Below are 19,716 nucleotides of genomic sequence, written 5' to 3' on the forward strand. Positions count from 1 at the left end.
GTATTGTTTCAAGGGATCTTTCCATGCTCTGCCTCTTAACTCTACTGGATCCTCTTACTTCTGATCCTTGGAATCAACTTTTTATCTGGCACTTTCCCCTTGATGGTTTAGATTTTTCTTTGCTTCTGCCTCATCAAACCTTAATTCCCCTTTGTCCGGGTCCTAAAGCTACAAGTAAATCTGACTAATTTTACTCATCATCCCTGCTCCTGCATCACTACCACCCACACCAGCCCCAATCAGGTTATGTTATGCACAAATATTCTCTTCATCTACTAGGTATGCAATCAATATATGATAATATGCTACAGCAGGACAAATTCTCTCTGTGGTCACTTTGAGAAACTTCTTAACCAGTAAATATAAGTACAGATTTTAATTCCTGGGAATATCTTAGTAGAATACAGATGTGCTAATCTTCAAAATACCTTTGCAACTCTGTCGTACACTTCCATGGCCATAATCCACTTACACAGACCTTCAGCTGCAGAAGAAGCTTTAGCAACCTTAGGGGGATCAAATTCAGGGTTCGTTAAGTATTCACTACGAATCTTCTGCATAACAGTCACCTATATAACAAAGATTTAAATTTTAAAATTTCAATATAGATCACACAATCATCAGATGAAAAAAATCATATACAATAAAAAGATTTGTATAAGAAAGTAATGTTGGCTTTAAAAGTCAAAATAAGTATTTTGAGATAATTTAAAAATAAGCATAATTGTAGCAGAAATACGTCATATTTGTGAGCAAAATATGCAAATGTATTATAGATATGAAGGTAAAATGTTTCTTCCAAAAATATTAAAAGACTTACAAGTTTAGACCGGGCACAGTGGCTCACACCTGTAATCCCAGCACTTTGGGAGGCCAAGGCTGGCAGATCACTTGAGACCAGGAGTTTGAGGCCAGCCTGGCCAACATGGTGAAACCCCATCTCTACTAATAGCATAAAAATTAGCTGGGCATGGTGGCGGGTAGTGGGTGCCTGTAATCCCAGCTACTCTAGAAGCTGAAGCAGGAGAATTGCTTGAACCCGGGAGGTGGAGGTTGCAGTGAGCCGAGATCATGCCACTGCACTCCAGCCTGGGCTACAGAGCAAGACTCCATCTCAAAAAAAAAAAAAAAAAAAAAAAAAGACATACATTGAGAGAACAAATGGAAACAATGGAAAAGAACAATTAAACATTACGAATAAGAATTTGGATAGAAAATAATGTGCTATACTTTTTTAATCTTACATAAATTTGTGTATCAGATTTCTTAATTTATTATAAGAAGACACAATTCTTTCAAGTCAATTATACACTAAAAGAGTAACTTATTAAATAACTTTTTAATTATCTGAGACAGGAATGGTTTTAAACATTATGAAAATTCATAGTATCATTAATAAATGTAATATCTCTATTATGTTAATCCTAAAATGGACTATTTCTATATGTGTTATAAACTATTGCATAATATTAAAGTTCTTAAACATCTTAACCAAGTCACATTTATAGAAAAAAACCAATGCAACTCACTGAAATGTTGTCCTTGTCATATTCTTTCAAATCTCTTAAGAAATTCATATCTCCCAGAAGTTTTTTGCTAGGTCCCCAGTAATCTAATATCTACAAATAAAATTTATGGAAATGTGTTAAATTTGCAACTAAAAATGCTAGATGTAAAATTTTTCTTCTTGAAGTTTAAGAGGTATTATCAAGAGAAGCTAATCATATACTTTTGGTTTGTTTTGAGATGGAGTCTCACTCTGTTGCCCAGGCTGGAGTGCCATGGTGCAATCTTGTCTTACTGCCTCCCAGGTTGAAGTGATTCTCCCACTTCAGCCTAGCTGGGACTACAGGCATATTCCACCACACCTGGCTATTATTGTATTTTTAGTAGAGACGGGGTTTCACCATGTTGGCCAGGCTGGTCTCCAATTCCTGACCTCAAGTGATCCACCTGCCTCAGCCTCCCAAAGTGCTGGGATTATAGGTGTGATCCACGACGCCCAGCTATCAACTTACATCTCCTTGGAAATTAAGACTTTCCTCAAGAACATGTCAAACATAAAATATTTTTAAATATGGAAATGCATTTATAGACTGAATTTGTTTAAAAAAGTAAACACTGAAAGGAAAATAATGTGATTATTTCTTTTGAAAACTTCAGCAACTTGAGTAAACACCATCACAATTTCATATAAGAAAATAAATTTTTATTACTTCAAAATTTATTTTCCTGTATTCTTTGACTCTTTTAAATAAGAAAAGTACCAAACTTTTTCTTAAAGACAAACTCCTCACTTACCTAGACTCTCCAAGTGAAATTAAAGGAGAAAGCAGAAAGGCAAAGAGTACACGTTGCTCTGCCAACCATAGGGTAAAAGCACATGCTACTTATACTGGTAAAAGAGCTGAAATAACCAACTGAAAGTTCTTTTTCCTGCTTCTGGAAGCCTGATAGGGAGGGGTGTGTGTGTGTGTGTGTGTGTGTAAATGGGAATAACTTAATAAGAGCCTATTTATTTTCTCAATGAAGGACAGAATGGCCAAAAAAAAAAAAAAAATCTAATTCTTTAATTCAGGAATTTAAACCCACGTATTAAAAAAACTTGAAGAGAAAATTAGCCTGTATATTCAGTTTAGAATGGATATTATGCCTTCCTTTTTAAGGGATGTATCCTTGAATAATAATTGTAATAATAACAGCTAACATTTATTGTGCACTTATTGTTTGTGAGGCTTTACGCCTAAAAACTTTATATGTATTAACTAATCTAATTCTCTCATTAGCTTTATGAGGTAGATACTATGAGTACCTTCTTTTTAATGGAATCCCACACGTTAAATACCTTAACCAAGGTCACGCTGCTAGTGGGACTGGGATTTCTGAATACAGATATTCTAGCTCCAGAGTACATGCTTTTAACAACTTCACTATACTGCTTAACTCAGCAGATTTGTTGGAATACCCAGAAAGAATCTTAGCTGGAAAAGTACAGGTACCTCAGTGTTCATTTAGTTCCAAGCTCATGGTAGTGGAGAATTCTGCATAGACAGAAAAGGAGGTGGAAGCAACTAGAACCACATTTTTCTTTTTTTGAGCTGGAGTCTCACTCTGTCACCAAGGCTGGAGTGCAGTGGCACGATCTTGGCTCACTGCAACCTCTGCCTCCTGGGTTCAAGCAATTCTCCTGCCTGGATGACAGGTGCCTGCCACTGCATCTGGCTAATTTTGTAAATTTAGTAGAGACAGGGTTTTACCATGTTAGCCAGACTCATCCGGAACCACATTTTTTTGACACTACATTGTCTTAGCTTTACCCTAGAATATATGCAGACAATATCTGGAAAACAATGTTTCTTCCCTAATTTGGGTACTGTTGATATTTGATAATAGTTGCTGCTGACAAGTTCTGTACATTCATGAATATGATTCAAATCTGTGTCAAGTTATTACCTTGCCTCCAGTCCCTGAAGGATCTGAAATTTTTTCTGGTTTTATATCTTTCATGACACAAACAGCAGCCATAACTAGTTTAACACCAGATGGAGGATTCTTCATTGATTTCACAATTGTAATGTCGGCTGGCTAAAAGAAAAAAACAAAAACAAACAGGACATCTTCAGAATAGTTTACTTTTAAATAATGGAAAAATTTTAAAGTAATGTTGGAGAATAATGAAAGCACCCCTTTTTATTTGAAATCAAAGTTTTTTTGTTTTTATTTTTGTTTTGTTTTGTTTTACTTTATGTGGTTATGAAAGAATTAGCAAAAGAGAATAAAGAGAATTCAACACAGATTAAGACTAATGGTTCTCAAATGTTGGGAGGGGTCAGTCATAGATACTTATGAGAATATAATGGCAGCTCTAAATCCACCAGAAAACAGTTTTTCACATATACCATCACATACCACACCCATATGTGGAACCTAGGTTAAGAATCCTAATTTAGATGAAGACTTAATTCTATATTTGCTTATATATATTAGTTGTATTGAAGATGAAAGAAGAGGTAGGTCCCAATCCCAAACCTATTTTCTAAAAAGGTATACATTGTTATAATAGATACTATAGATTCATTTACCCACTCCAATATATTTCTGACATTCCTTGCAAGATGCAAATGCTGGAAAGCTAACAACTATATATCTTAGTTTTTCATGCAACTAGAGTTCTGGGTGAGAATTTGATTCCAGATCACTTAAGTGATACTAGAATTCAGACAATAAATGGGGAGAGTGGCAGGGTGCAAGACATCCATTGTGACAATACAGATTATAGTGGAGGTTATGTGGCACTGTATGAAGGCTCTGCAGGCTTCCTACTCAGAGGGACAGCTGCTCTGGTAGACCATTTCTGCAGTATGGCTTTGTGAGTCATTCCTGGAGGCTCAGCCTCTTCCAACAATTCTGTAATCCATTTATAAAATTCCCTAAAGAATCTTTGTCTGCTTATACTAAATAGAGTCAACTCACTTCTCTGTAACTGAACTCTAACTCAGGTAATACAGCATTTGATATCAGGAAGGGTATAAGCAACAGACTCTCAATGAAAGGGGACTCTAATATTAATGACCTAAATTGGTGAGAGTTTGAAGGCATCAAGAATCCTGTATCAGGGGATGGAGTGCTGAAAGTTCATGGAACATAGAGAGAAGTTACTTACTTGAGAGTTACATGAGAGAAGTTGCTCATGGTCACCTAGAATGGAGTGCCTCTTAAAACAAGGCTTTGTCAAAATAAGTAGCTGCTGTAATAAATCTCTAAGGAGAGAATGCAGAAAGATCACAGGGTAATAAGTGACTCTTAAATGTGCCAGAAATTAGCCAGGCATGGTGTCATGTGACTGTAGTTCCAGCTACTCAGGAAGCTGAGTTGGGGGGTTGGGGGGGATTACTTTAGCCCAAAAGTTTCAGGTTGTGGTGAGCTATGATCACATCGCTGCACTCCAACCTGAGTGACAGAGTGAGACTCTGTCTCAACAAAAAGAAAGAAAGAAAGTACCTGAGAGCATGAAGAAAGAATATAATAAGCTCAGCATTTTAAATTCCTGATTCACAGTGCATTGAGAGCACTAGGAAATTTCTATAAATGCCCTAAAATAATCTCTTGTCTTATAACTACAGGGCGGCTGATGTTACTGAAAATCAGATAGTTTGATTCTGTGAAATGCTGAATTACCCACAGGTTGAGTTTACAGTCTTGTCAGGTCTGTTACATGAAAGAAAGAGTATTGATTAGGAAAAAAGGCAAAGAATGGGACCTGAATACGCTGTTGACCCCCTAGTCAACAGATGCTGTCTCTCCTACTGTTCTGGTCTTGCCTGAAGACCTGTAAAAAGTTGTGTACAACATGATGTGGTACAGATGGTGCCACTCACAGCTGTACTGGAAATGGCCTTTAAGTTTTTCTGTGTATGCAGGTCCAGGAGGCTGCAGAAGACTAGCTCCACACTGTACTTAACATATGCCTGCTGGTCCATGTACAGAACCACTTTGGCCTCTTGGAGTCTATTCGTCTCATTCCACTAGAATATCCTGAATGAAAATTATAAATAATATACAAAAAGCAAAAATAGGCCAGGCATGGCCTATAATCCCAGCACTTTGGGAGGCCAAGGTGGGAGGATCACTTGAGCCCAGGAGTTTAAGACCAACATGGGCAACATAGGGTGACCCTGTCTCTGTAAAAAAAAAAAAAAAAAAAACCTTTAAAAAGATTAGCCAGGTATAGTGGTGTGTGTCTGTGGTCCTAGCTCCTGAGGAGGCTATGGTAGGAGAATCATTTGAGCCCAGGAGATGGAGGCTGTAGCGGGACATGACTGTACTACTGCACTCCAGCCTGGTCAACAAAGTGAGACTCTGCCTCAAAAATAAATAAATAAATTAATTAATTAAATTAAATAAAACAATATATCAAAGGCAAACTGTTAAGAGGCAAGTTTCATTTGATTGGATAGAAACAAGATAATGCCACCTACTGAAATACAGCCACTTCTAATAAGCCAAATACCCATATTCAACTTCCCTCTGTTGATGTAACACAAAGTAGCTAATTCAAACACGTGCCTTAAGTGTATCCAGTGCAGACAGAGCTGCTTCCAAGGCTGGAATCGCCTCAGCTAGGTCACTTTCACACTCATTTTTCAGAGCTTGGGCTTCTTCAGCTTTCCCACTGGCTACCTCTTCATCCAATTTCACAAATTGTCTTTTCGCTTCCACTTGCACAGACTCTATCTCAATAACCTAAAGAAGTGAAAGATGAAGACAATTTCTTAAACATCCAATTGCTTTTTCAATCCTAGACAAAAGAATATTTGAAAATTAGGGAATCTAACATATCATTTTGAAGGACAGAAGGGTCTATAATAAAATCAGGAGAAATACAAATACATGTGAACTAATTTGGAAATGAGCTTCACAAATTCCTTCAAAAAAGACAGAACCCACATTGGACCCAATGAGACAGCCAGTCAATGGAAAAGGGTGAAGTCTCTAAAGTCTAGTGGCAAAAAATTAACCCTTATTTTCAAGGCTAATTTTATATATTTCAATTGTCCTTTGACATCAAAAACATTCAGGATACTCCACCTGCATCATATTTGCATTCTCAATTTTAGCTTCCTCCAATTTGGGCTGTAATTCAACAAGCTCCATTTGCATTTCACCAACCTAAAGAGACAGTTTATAATATGATTAAGTTTCCATTGCTGTAATTGCTATTGAAACCAAATGCAGAAAATATAAATTTAAATGTATCCATAAAAGTATTGGAGCAGAAAATCTCAACTTTTTCTGCTAGTTCTTTGCATGATAAACAAAACTATGAAAGTATGGACCAGGGCCAAGCACAGTGGCTCACATCTATAATCCTAGCACTGTGGGAGGTCGAAGCAGGTGGACTGTCTGAACTCAGGAATTCGAGACAAGCCTGGGGAACATGGTGAAATCCCGTCTCTACTAAAACTACAAAAAATTTGCCAGGCATGGTGGCGTGCACCTGTAATCCCAGCTATTTGGGAGGGTGAGACAGAATTGCTTGAACTTTGGAGGTGGAGGTTGCAGTGAGCCAAGATTGCGCCATTACACTCCAGCCTAGGTGACAGAGTGACACTCCATCTCGAAAAAAAAAAAAAAAAAAAAAAAAAGTGTGGGCCAGTTTTCTTCACAGAAGACCTCAGTAGGAGAATGCAGTTGCCATGGAAGAAATGTAGATTGAAAACAAAGCAGCATCTCAGAGTATTCCTGATATACTTTGTGCATGACATATGATACAAAGATCAGCCAACCAAACCTCTATTACTTATGCTGAACTAACACTAATTAAGTATTACTAGAACTTATTAAAAAAACCACAAATCTCATATTTAACCAGCTTTTATAATAAAAAGTGACCTAAACTTATATTCTCTTAAATGGCAAAAAATTAATTAAACATAAAACATGATATATTTGAGCTGTGTGGTCTAGTCAACTTACTGAACTTCTATAAAATTTACTACACTCATTTGTAAAATGAGGATCATAAAAGTGTCTACCTTATAGAGTTGTTATGAAGAATAACTGAAGGAATAGATGTGAAATACATAACAAAGAGCCTGGCATATCACATATTCTCAATAAATTGTAGCTTGTATTATTATTTCTTATACTTCTCAGTATATATTACCATTCTGAGCAGCTCATCACATTTACCTGAGACTCAGCAAAAGCTAATTTGTCAAGCCCGTTCACGTATCGCTGTTTTGCTTCCATGACAGCTTGTCGCTTCTTTGTCAAAAGCTGTCGAAATGAGCCAATGAGTTCAAGATAAGAAGTCGCAGTAACATAGTTATGTCGTCCTAACTCATGCAAGAACCTAAAAGAGAGGCAGATAACATACTTCACTATAAATAATGGATTCTACAAAAAGGTAAATTCAACATACCATTAACAGACATTTCATAAAGATTACATTTTGTACAGAAGTTAGTGAGTACTTGAACTTGTAAGACTCTAGAATCCTACATATTACCACATTATAATTTCTTGTCTCTAAAATATCAACTAGTGGTGACATATTTAAAAGGCACAAATCAAGTGAGATCCTATCTTTTAAAAAACCACAAATCGGCCGGGCGCGGTGGCTCACGCCTGTAATCCCAGCACTTTGGGAGGCCGAGACGGGCGGATCACAAGGTCAGGAGATCGAGACCATGGTGAAACCCCGTCTCTACTAAAAATACAAAAAATTAGCCGGGCGCGGTGGCGGGCGCCTGTAGTCCCAGCTACTCAGGAGGCTGAGGCAGGAGAATGGCGTGAACCCGAGAGGCGGAGCTTGCAGTGAGCCGAGATCGCGCCACTGCACTCCAGCCTGGGCGACAGAGCGAGACTCCGTCTCAAAAAAAAAAAAAAAACAAAAAAAACAAAAAAAAAAAAAACCACAAATCAACAAATATGTCTATAAAAGATGAACTACAGCAAGAAAAGATCAGACTATTTCACATGTTTCATAAGCCAGGAGGATCTAACTTGGTAAGAGACCCAAGATATCACGTAAACCAGGTAAGTACAGTAGGAAAGGGGATAGCAGATAAGATAGCAAATACATGTGAATTAATTTGGAAATGGCCTTCACAAATCCCTTCATTGTCATTTTAAAATTTACTAATATTAACCTTTCTGAAAGATCCATAATGGAGGTGTGAAAGTGTTTACAGATTGGAACTATCTCTTGTCGTTCAACCTCAGTAAGCTCCAGTGTTTCTAAGAATTTCACAGCTACACGTTCAAGAGCATCTTCAGGCCATGACTAAAAATAAGAAAAAGAAAAACTCTTGAAATTTAAGATGAACAGTAGTCTCACTCCAACTCCATAAGTTAATGCATAATAAGTTACATTACTTCCTATGGGAGAATAATTTGGTTTTGAGAAAATTAACATTTTAATGAAGAAAGCAGAATAAGAGACTGAGGTCTCTGAAAGACCTAATATTCTTATACATTCAAATGAAAAACAAGGATAATATAAAGGAAGGATCAATGAAGTTTTATTTATCAAAGATATATTACACTGTCTTCCCAGCTCTTCCACTTGGATGTCTAGTAGGCATCCCAAATTTATCATGACAGTGGCAGAAGCTGCTAGTTGTCCACCCAATATCTACTAGCCCTTTCTTCCTTGGGACTCCAATTTTATTCTAGATAGCAATATATCCAGCTAAAAGATTAGATTTCCTAGACTCCTTTGGAATTCAGAATGGACAATGACACATAAGCAGTTGTTGGGTGGGGACTTCAGGAAAGACTTTTTTTTTTTTTTTTTTTTTTTGAGACGGAGTCTCGCTCTGTCGCCCAGGCTGGAGTGCAGTGGCCAGATCTCAGCTCACTGCAAGCTCCGCCTCCCGGGTTCACGCCATTCTCCTGCCTCAGCCTCCCGAGTAGCTGAGACTACAGGCGCCTGCCACCTCGCCCGGCTAGTTTTTTGTATTTTTTAGTAGAGACGGGGTTTCACCGTGTTAGCCAGGATGGTCTCGATCTCCTGACCTCGTGATCCGCCCGTCTCGGCCTCCCAAAGTGCTGGGATTACAGGCTTGAGCCACCGCGCCCGGCCAGGAAAGACTTTTTAGAGAGTTACATAGAGCTGGGATATCCTTTTTGGCCTACTTTCATTCTTCTACTTCTTGTTTGGAACACAGTTGTGAACAATGGCACTCTAGCAGCCACCTCACCGCCCTAAGTTACTTTGAGAATGGAAATCGCATGCTAAGGATAGTAAAGCAGAATAACTTGGGATTCTCATGACTTTGTTAAGCCACAAAAGCCCCATTCTGCTTACCTTTAGATTTTTTTTTTCCTATGAGAGTTAAAAAACCCAATGTGTTTGGTTGGCTTTCTATTACTGGGAGACCATCACAATTTCTACTATAACATCCAAAGTTGATTTTTAAATTTTCTTCCCCACAAATTTGCTTCCTAGCCAGTCCTTCTCCATCTTAGTGAAATGGTTCCTTCCCTGGCTTTCCTGGAATACGTCAAGCATGCTCCTACCTCTGGGTCTTTGGACATGCTTTTCCCTCTGACTAGAACCCTCTCCCTCAGACCTCCATGTGGTTCATGCTCTCACTTCCTTCACATCCACGCTCATGTACTGACTTATCAGGAAGGCCCTCCCAGAGCACTCTTTATAAAACAGCATTACTTCCCTCATTACTCTGCCTTTTATACTGAGTTTTCTTCTCAGCACTTACCAATACATGGCATATCATTAATCTTTATTTGCTCACTAGAGTATTTTCCAGGTTTCCTTTCATTTAGTTTCAATAATATGCTTATAATTTTTTTCTTTTGTAGCAGATAATACACATTTTAAGACCAATTTTTTTTTGGTGTGTAGCCTAAGCACATACTGCCAGTGCATGCATTTTTTATTAATAGATTGTTATATTCATGTGATCCAATTGTACCAATACATATTTTAAATCTAAAAGAGACTTCTAAAGAACTATTAAGATTAGTGAAATTTTATAAAATGCCAGGTTAAATGTCATATAACTTACACATCATTAAAAAACACTATGGAGGCTTCTCTTTTTGTTCTGCGTGCTTCATTTTTAATCACCCTAATTATCATGAATATTTAATACTATCTGTAGCAGTTAGAATATTTATGACTAAAGAGGCAGAAAACCAGTCTTACTGTATCTTCAAAAAAAAGAAGATGCATATTCTTATAGAGTAATACCCAGAAGTAGGGTATTTCCAAGGTTGCTTCATTTAGAAGCTCAACTATATTATCAAGTATTCACGTATTTTCCATCTTGTTCCTTTCTCAGTACACTTTATTTCATCCTTGGGCTTGTCCCATTATGATGACGTGATGACTGCTGCAGCTATGGGCATCACATTCTCAAGCAACAAGATTGAGAGACCAAAAAAAGGCCCTTTTATTACCATGTGACTCCTTTTATAGTGAAAATACTTTTTTTCCCCAAAGCTCCCCAGCACACTTTACCTCAGGACCCACTGGCAAGGAATGGTTTATACATGGGCTCAGGCATAAAACAATCACTAGCAAGAGAAATGAAAGCATATATACACACACATATATATACACACACACACATACACACACACACACACACACACACACACACACATATATATATATCTTTTTTTTTGAGACAGAGTTTTACTGTTGCCAGGTTGGAGTGCAGTGGCACAATCTCGGCCCACTGCAACCTCCGCCTCCTGGGTTCAAGCTATTCTCCTAGCTTAGCCTCCTGAGTAGCTGGGACTACATGCGTGCAGCACCACACTGAGCTAACTTTTATATTTTTAGTAGAGACGGGGTTTCACCATGTTGGCCAGGATGGTCTTCATCTCTTGACCTCACGACCCACCCGCTTCGGCCTCCCAAAGTGCTGGGATTACAGGTGTGAGCCACCGTGCCCGCCTGAGAGCACCAATATTGGCTTAGGACTGGGCACAATGGTTCATGCCTATAATCCCAGCACTTTGGGAGGCTGAGGTGGGAGATAAGCTTGGACAACATAGAGAAACCCTGTCTCTATAAAAAATTTAAAAATGAGTTGGGCATGGTGGCATACACCTATAGTCCCAACTATTCTGGAGGCTGAGGTGGGAGGATTGCTTGAGCCCAAGAGGTGGAGGTTGCAGTGAGCTGCGATTGCACCAGTGCACTCCAGCCTGGACGACAGAGATCCTGCCTCAAATATATATATGTATATAGACTTAGACCAACCATGATTCAATCCCTCTGATACATAGCTACATGGAGGGTGATTTCCCAAACAAAACCAGAATGCAGTTGATAAGAATTAGGCAAAGAGAATAAAACAAATCAGTACCAGAAACTAATTTAAAAAAAAAAAATTATCCAGGGTCAATGCACAGTCCACATTCTATTGCACATAAAACAATCAACTAGAAGGTACCATGAGTTACTGTTCTCAAAAGTATGAATACCAAATGGTTTTACACAAGCAGTGGCAGTCTGTCTTAGGTGAGGCAGTGGCCTTCATCATTTGCTTCCAGCTTGACTGATATTGTTGCCAAGCTGGTTTTCCTGTCTCTTGTTTTGCCCTACTCTAATTCACCCACCACACAGCTTCCAACTGTTTTGGTTTTTTTCCTAAATGCAGATTATCTAAAAATATGTTGATGCCACTGTGATGTCTCTGGTATAAAACCAAATTCCTAGGAATACCTTGCCCATCTCTTTGTAACCTGGTACCCACCCAAAGCTCCAACTCAACTGCTGCTGCCCTTAAAATGCCAGCCAGCTATACCAAACAATTTTCAGTGGGGCAGACGAGCCATCCTCTTCCCACCCTTCTCCTTTTCCATGTACTATTCTCTAATAATGGTTCATTTTATGTGTCAACTTGACTGGGCCATGAGGTTCCCAGATATTTGGTCAAACATGATTCTGGGTGTTTCTGTGAGAGTGTTTTTACATGAGTTCAACATTTAAATCATTATAGACTGAGTAAAGCAGAGTGCCCTCCCTAATGTCAATGGGCTGCATTCAATTGTCCTTGTCCAATTTTGTTCAACCCAACGCAACACAAATGCTGATCCTTCCCCAAATTCCTCCTGTATGATTGTCTTCAAGCTGAGACATTGGTTTTTTTCCCCCTCCCTTCAGACTTGGACTGAATTGGCTCTTCCTGGCTCCTGAGCCTGCTGGCCTTCAGACTGGAACTACATCACTGGTTTTCCTGGGCTTTCACCTACCAACTGCAGATCTTGGGACTTTTTAGGCTTCATAATCATATGAGCCAATTCCTCATAATAAATTTCTTTACATACAAGTTTCCTATTGATTCCTAATACACTCCCCCTCTATGTAACTAATTCATCTTCATGCCTCAGAAACTCACTGCCTTCGTATGTATACCCTTTGCACATCAACATTATGGCTTTCTTATATAATCATGATTGCTGACTGCTTTTTCTATCTTCCAGTCTATAGTGTAAGCTCCTTGTGAGGATCATGTAGTCCTATCAGTCTCTGGTGCTGAATATTATGCCTGTCATTACAGTAAGTGATCAAGAAACAAACACTTGCTGAATGCATATTAATGAAGTTTTTCAAATATTTCAGTAAAATTCCAAAAGAGTTAGTTGCCTCCCCCTCCAACCAAGAAAAATGACAAACCTGAAACCAGTCAATGGTACAGCAATTGATGAGGGATGGGAACTGTCTCAAGCGATTTCGAAAGGCATCTCCAATGGGGCTAAAGGCCACCACGACATGAAGATTATCTTTGCAGCGATTCACGAAGAAAGCAAACAGGGCTAAGGGGCTGAGTTCATCATGTTTACTGCCAGCCTGAGCTACTGGACGAACACCCTAGGGAATATCAGAAAATAAAAACATTGTAAATAAAAATAGATAAGCTGGCAATGAGATTGGTGGATATTAGAATATGAAGAAGTTTTATTGCTCCCTGTAAATATCTGTAAAATTTTGGATTCATATCAATAGAATGACCTTGACATAGTTTGAACGTAGAAAACCTCTTCCAACTCAAAATTCCATAATTTAAAAACAAGTATCTGCCAAGAATTTACCTTATAAAGATAATCACAAAAGTTCACAAAGATGTATAGAAATATAATTTTACATTTTTTTTTTTTTTTTTTTTGAGAAGGAGTCTCACTCTGTTGCCCAGGCTGGAGTGCAGTGGCCGGATCTCAGCTCACTGCAAGCTCTGCCTCCCGGATTTACGCCATTCTCCTGCCTCAGCCTCCCGAGTAGCTGGGACTACAGGCGTCTGCCACCTCGCCCAGCTAGTTTTTTGTATTTTTTAGTAGAGATGGGATTTCACCGTGTTAGCCAGGATGGTCTGGATCTCCTGACCTCGTGATCCGCCCGTCTCGGCCTCCCAAAGTGCTGGGATTACAGGCTTGAGCCACCACGCCCAGCCAATTTTACATTGTTTTTAAGAGAAAAAATGTAAACAGCTGAAGTATCAATCAGTAAGGAAGTAGTTATAAATGTAAAAGATCCACATATTAGCATTTTATACAACAGTTAAAAATAATAAAGTGGTGTCTCATGCCTGGAATCCTAGCTTCTTGGGAGGCTGAGGTAAGAGCCCAGGAGTTCGAAGCTGCAGTGAGCTATGACTGCACCACTGCACTCCAGCCTGGGCAACAGAGCAGTGAGACTTCATCTCTAGAAACACACACACACACACACACACACACACACACACACGGTGTATTTTGTGCTACGAGAAGATAAGCAAGATAAAATAACTAAAAAAAAAAGTTTTGCAACAGTATATTGAATATGATCCTGTTTAAAAAATATAGATGTATATAAAATAGCAAATATATAACAGAAATAGTGAAGAAATGGAAAAGTTTAGTAGCAAAGTGATGGGAATGAAAGATAGATAATAGCTAAGGCAGCAGGACAGCCTAGCAAAGCTTAGGAAATTCCATTTCCCAAAGGTGACTATTCCTTGAATGGGCATATGGATGATGCATTTCTCCTATAAATCAGGAGAATACCACTAATTTGCAGCCTTGGTCACATCTCTGACATATCCCAGATAAAAGCAAAGAACATGAGTTTTTGTTGTGTTGTTTTGTCCTCTTTTCTCCTTCCACACTCCATACTACGAACTGGTAATGCACCATTTACTGAGGGCTGTGTAAGTGCCTGACACTACATAAGTGCTTTATTTTGTTTGATTCTCAAACCTCACAATAACCCCATGTGGGAAGAACTCTTATCTGTGCTGCCATTTCATGGAAGAGAAAAGCAGAGTACTTGAAAGTGTGAATCCATTTCACTCTAGATGTTATGGCTGGAGGTGGGGAATTAAATATCCAAGTGTGAGTGATATATTTTGTGGGTAAAAGTGATTATGGTAATGAGAAAGTGTGATATTACTTTCATCTTAGAAATGAGGGTTAAAGTATGTGACAAGAGTGGACACGTCACCATTGTATTTTTTGTCAATTAAATCACAAACAAGACTTTCAGATGTATCAGACCCATAAGATAGTTTTATTAAAACTTTTTAAAAATTTACTAACCAGTGTAAACCACAAAGACAAATAAAGTAGCATTAAAATCATGCTTTCTTACATCAATGTAACCTTAAGAGATGATTTAAAATTCTCTAATCACTCATAAAACATGCTAAATAACATTAAACAGGTGAAACAAACTGCCATTATTATGAAGGTAGGAGTTACAAAACAAAAATTATGCCTCATAACTATGGTTAAAGCAATTTAAAATTCACCAAACAATGATGTATTTAACTAATATACTTAAAATTTTTAATTACCCCCAAAATCATATGTACAAACTATATTTATCCTGAAGAGCTGAGAAAAGGTTTCAAGAAATAAAGTTTTGTGCTAGGAGCAGTACTTTCCCAAAAGTGTTTACCTCCATCACTTCTTGTTTCTCATCTGCTGCAAAAATGTTAGGCACTTCTCCTGTATTGAGCACACTGTCAATATCCTCTAGAAAAGCTTCCTCTTTAATCTGAGTGTCTGTGATGAGAAAGACGGTCTTCTGGCCCCTCATGCCCACATTCCTTAACAGACCCTTAAAAAATAAAAATGTACTTGTAAGCAGAATATGGTAGACATCTGTTGGTTTTGATTTCCCTCACTTTCCCCTTCTTTTGATATCAACACTTTGATTTTTAGGGCAGTACCTCTCCCCACTTCTACTGGGGCTGTCAACTGGGGCCTCCACTGCCTCTGTCCCCTGGGTGGGAGACCCAAACTGGTCAGACATTGATCACTGATTCAGAGGAAGGCATATGATTTAAGCAGGGCCCAATCATAGTCTTACTTCAGGGACTGAGACAGACTTGAAACAGAAAGAATCCTGGCTGTTCTGAGATAGAATATATAAAGGCCAGTAACCTTAATTACTTAGAGTTAACTGTTTGCCTCGTGGAATGAGCCTGCTGGAGAAGGAAGCCAAATGGAGGAGAGTTGTGTCAGGAGATAGAAAGAGTAATTACTAAGGACATTATTTGATACCCTAAATTCAGCTTTGTCAAAAGCCTATCTACCTCTAGACACTTCAGTGTAGACAGGCTGGGGTTTTTGTGCAGGGGTCAACTGCAACCCAAATTCCTAATATAAGATATGGGCTCAGTAGTGTGCTGAAGTTGACTTGTACAGGCTTGTTAGAACTGACTGTTAAAATTTCAGGAGCTTGTCAGAAGTTTGTAAAACATAGCCAGGATTTAAAAATTGAATTATATCAACTTACAATTATACAAAAATCTAGCTATATTTAAAAGGGGGGTAAATGCTTAAATCTCATCATCTCCTATTTTATTATGTTACTATTATCTATACTCTGGAAATTTTTTCAATCTATTGTATCAATACAGTAAAATACCATGTCATGGTGTTCTATGCATATCTCTTTTCAGTTCTGTTCTCAGTGACAGCATGTTGGGAGCTTCAAATCAGCCATGGGGGAGTTTTTACATCATGGAAATTGGAAAATCTACCATCAGAGGCTCCCTCTCACCCCCAGTCCTAGAAAGCTGGTTGTTAAACATTTGTCAGCATACAAACTGGCTGTGGTTCACAGTGAAATAGCATTACAACTTCCATAAGTTATTTTAAAAATAACCTTCTATATTGTAAAACCATATATTTTAAATCATTAAATATTAACTAATATTTTCACTCCATAAAATAAATGGTGAATTTTTATATTGCACACAACTATGTCCTTTTCCCATTAAAGCCATCTTCCAATATGAAGGCTGTTTTGTTCTTAGAAATAATTTTCTGTCATCAAAACTAGGGAGTCTATTTTTTAAGGTAGTATTGTATCAGGTTTATAATTATTAATATTATATCAAAATAAATCCTAGGCTGGGTGCAGTGGCTCACCCCTGTAATCTGAGCAGTTTGAGAGGGTGAGGCAGGAGAATTACTTGAGCCCAGGAGTTTGAGAGCAGCCTGGACAACATAATGAGTGACCATCCATAAAAAAAAAAAAAAAAAAAAAAAAAATTTGCCAGGCCTGGTGGTACATGCCTGTAGTCCCACAGGCAGCTACTAGGGAGGGTGAGGAGGGAGGGTTGCTTGAACCTGGGAGGTTGAGGCTGCAGTGAGTTATGATCATGCCACTGTATTCCAGCTGGGGTGACAGAGTGAGACACTTCTCCAAAAAAAAAAAAAAAAAATCTAAAAATTTTAATTTGGGCTGGGTGCGGTGGCTCAGGCCTGTAATCCCAGCACTTTGGGAGGCCGAGGCGGGTGGATCACCTGAGGTTGGGAGTTCGAGACCAGCCTGACCAACATGGAGAAACCCTGTCTCTACGAAAAATACAAAATAACCTGGGCATGGTGGCACATGCCTCTAATCCCAGCTACTCGGGAGGCTGAGGCAGGACAATCGCTTGAACCCAGGAGGCGGAGGTTGCAGTGAGCCAGGATCGTGCCATTGCCCTTTAGCCCTGGCAACAAGAGCAAGACTCCATCTCAAAAAAAAAAAAAAAAAAAAAGAACCATAAAAATTTTAATTTAAAATAAACTTTATAATACAATATACACAAACATATTTAACTTATTGTCATGAGCATCATTGTAATTTTTTTTTGTTTTTTTGAGACAAAGTCTCACTCGCTTGCCTGGGCTGGAGTGCAGTGTCATAATCTTGGCTTACTGTAACTTCTGTCTCCCAGGTTCTAGCGATTCTCCTGCCTCAGTCTTCCAAGTATCTGCGATTACAGGTTCATTCCACTACAAATGATTCTCCTGCCTCAGGCTCTTGAGTAGCTGCAATTACAGGTCCGTTCCACCACACTTGGCTAATTTTTGTATTTTTAGAAGAGACAGTTTCATCATGTTGGCCAGGCTGGTCTCAGACCTCTGACCTCAGGTGATCCAAGACCAACTTGGCCAACATGGTGAAATCCCATCTCTAGCAAAAATACAGGAAAAAAATTAGCCAGTCATGGTGGCAGGCACCAATAATTCCAGCTACTAGGGAGGCTGAGGCAGTAGAACCACTTGAACTCGGCAGGTGGAGGTTGCAGTGAGTGGAGATTGTGCCACTGCACTACAGCCTGGGTGACACCGTGAGACTTTGTCTCAAAAAAAAAAAAAAAGATATTAATTATATGTCAGGAATATTAAGAAAACCCTACATACATTATATAATTTAACCACAATAATCTTTGAAATAGGTGGTATTATCCAAATTTTACAAATGAAGAATCGAGAAAGTGACCATCAGTAAGATAATGGGCTAGGAAGCTCTAGACCCTTGTTCCACCCTGAAGACACTGTATTAGCAATATATAGAACACAATTACCTTTGTGAGAACTTTGGAAACTAGTTAAGTGGCTGCAGCACCCAGAAAAGAGCATGAACAAGAGAAGGGACTGTTCCCAAAAGGGTGAGACAGTACCTCATAATTTTTCTCACTCTAGCCCCTCCCCCGAACTGGGCATAGTGTGGGGAGATCCAGAGAATACCATCCAAATCCTGGCTCCTTCCTCAGGACAGAAGGAATATAGTTGAACTTGAGCCCAGAATACTGGCTTATGTGGGGGCTGTTCCACCTGCCTTCAGGTGCTAACAGGAACAATGGCCTATTTTGGACACCAGGTTGGAGGCCCCTGAAACAGGGTGAGTTCCCTGGTGGGTTAGAGCAGCAGAAGCTGCAGTTCTACAGGCAGGCACCAGGGAGAGCAAGAGATCAAGGGCAGAGGAATACAACGGAATCAGCAACAGAAAGCCCCTGAGAAGAAATAGCAAATTAAGACAGCCAAAAGCACTCATACATGCAACAATAAAAGCACACATACAACCTCAAAGAAGACACGTCCCCAGAAAAGGTCTGAAAGGTCCCAGAACCTCTAGCTAGGTTGATTGGTGAAGGTCTTCCCTGAATGAGTCCAGTCATAATGATTGGGAAGGGTGGCTTTATTTCAAATGGTCAACTCTCAAAAAGATCACAAGGGATGCAAAGAAATAAGGAAATGTGGCCCAATCAAAGAAACAAAATAAAGTTCCAGAAACCAACCATAAGGAAATGCAGATCCATGAACTGACTAGCAAAACATTTAAAATAACTACCTTAAAGATTCTCAGTGAGCTGAAAGGAACCCAGAGCTAAATCAGGAAAACAATACATGAACAAAATGAGAATTAACAAAGATATAGAAACCATAAAATATAAATAGAAAGTCTGGACCCAAAACATAAAACTGAACTAAAAAGTTATCTAGAGGGGTTCAATATTAGACTTGATTGGGCAGAATCAAGAGTCAACCAACTTGAAAACAAGTAATTGGAAATCACCAGGTTAATGGAGCAAAAACTAAATAAAGACAATAAAGGAAGGTGGAGAAAGCCTAAGGGATTTATGGTACACCATCAAGTGGACTGATATATGCATTATGGAAATCCCAGAATAAGAGAGAGAGGAAGAGAGGACAGAGTGCTTTTTCAAGAAATAATGGCTGAAAATTTCTCAAATCTGAGGAAAGAAGTGGATATAAAAATTCCATTTTATGGAAGATCAATGAATTCCAACTAGGATGAAGTCAAAGAAATCCACACTAAGAAACAATATAATCAAACTGCCAAAAGTCAAATACAAAGAGAAAATATTGAAAGCAGCCAGAGAAAAGCAACTTGTCATCTACAAGGGAACTACCTTAAGATTATCAGTGAATTTCTCAGCAGAAAATGTACAG

The 19,716-nt window shown here is 38.7% G+C and overlaps 1 protein-coding gene across 1 annotated transcript in view; it reads right to left on the reverse strand.

The window, feature by feature from the left end:
• DNAH12 (dynein axonemal heavy chain 12) overlaps positions 1–19,716 on the reverse strand; it is a 244,273-nt gene that overhangs the window by 83,843 nt on the left and 140,714 nt on the right. Inside the window, 9 exon segments of the mRNA XM_030926675.1 lie at positions 429–569; positions 1,530–1,619; positions 3,454–3,585; positions 6,067–6,243; positions 6,589–6,669; positions 7,693–7,855; positions 8,655–8,788; positions 13,160–13,354; positions 15,416–15,577. Coding sequence (XP_030782535.1) covers positions 429–569; positions 1,530–1,619; positions 3,454–3,585; positions 6,067–6,243; positions 6,589–6,669; positions 7,693–7,855; positions 8,655–8,788; positions 13,160–13,354; positions 15,416–15,577 — 1,275 coding nt within the window.

The sequence above is a fragment of the Rhinopithecus roxellana genome, chromosome 1 (genome assembly GCF_007565055.1).
Source record: "Rhinopithecus roxellana isolate Shanxi Qingling chromosome 1, ASM756505v1, whole genome shotgun sequence".
NCBI lineage: Eukaryota > Metazoa > Chordata > Mammalia > Primates > Cercopithecidae > Rhinopithecus > Rhinopithecus roxellana.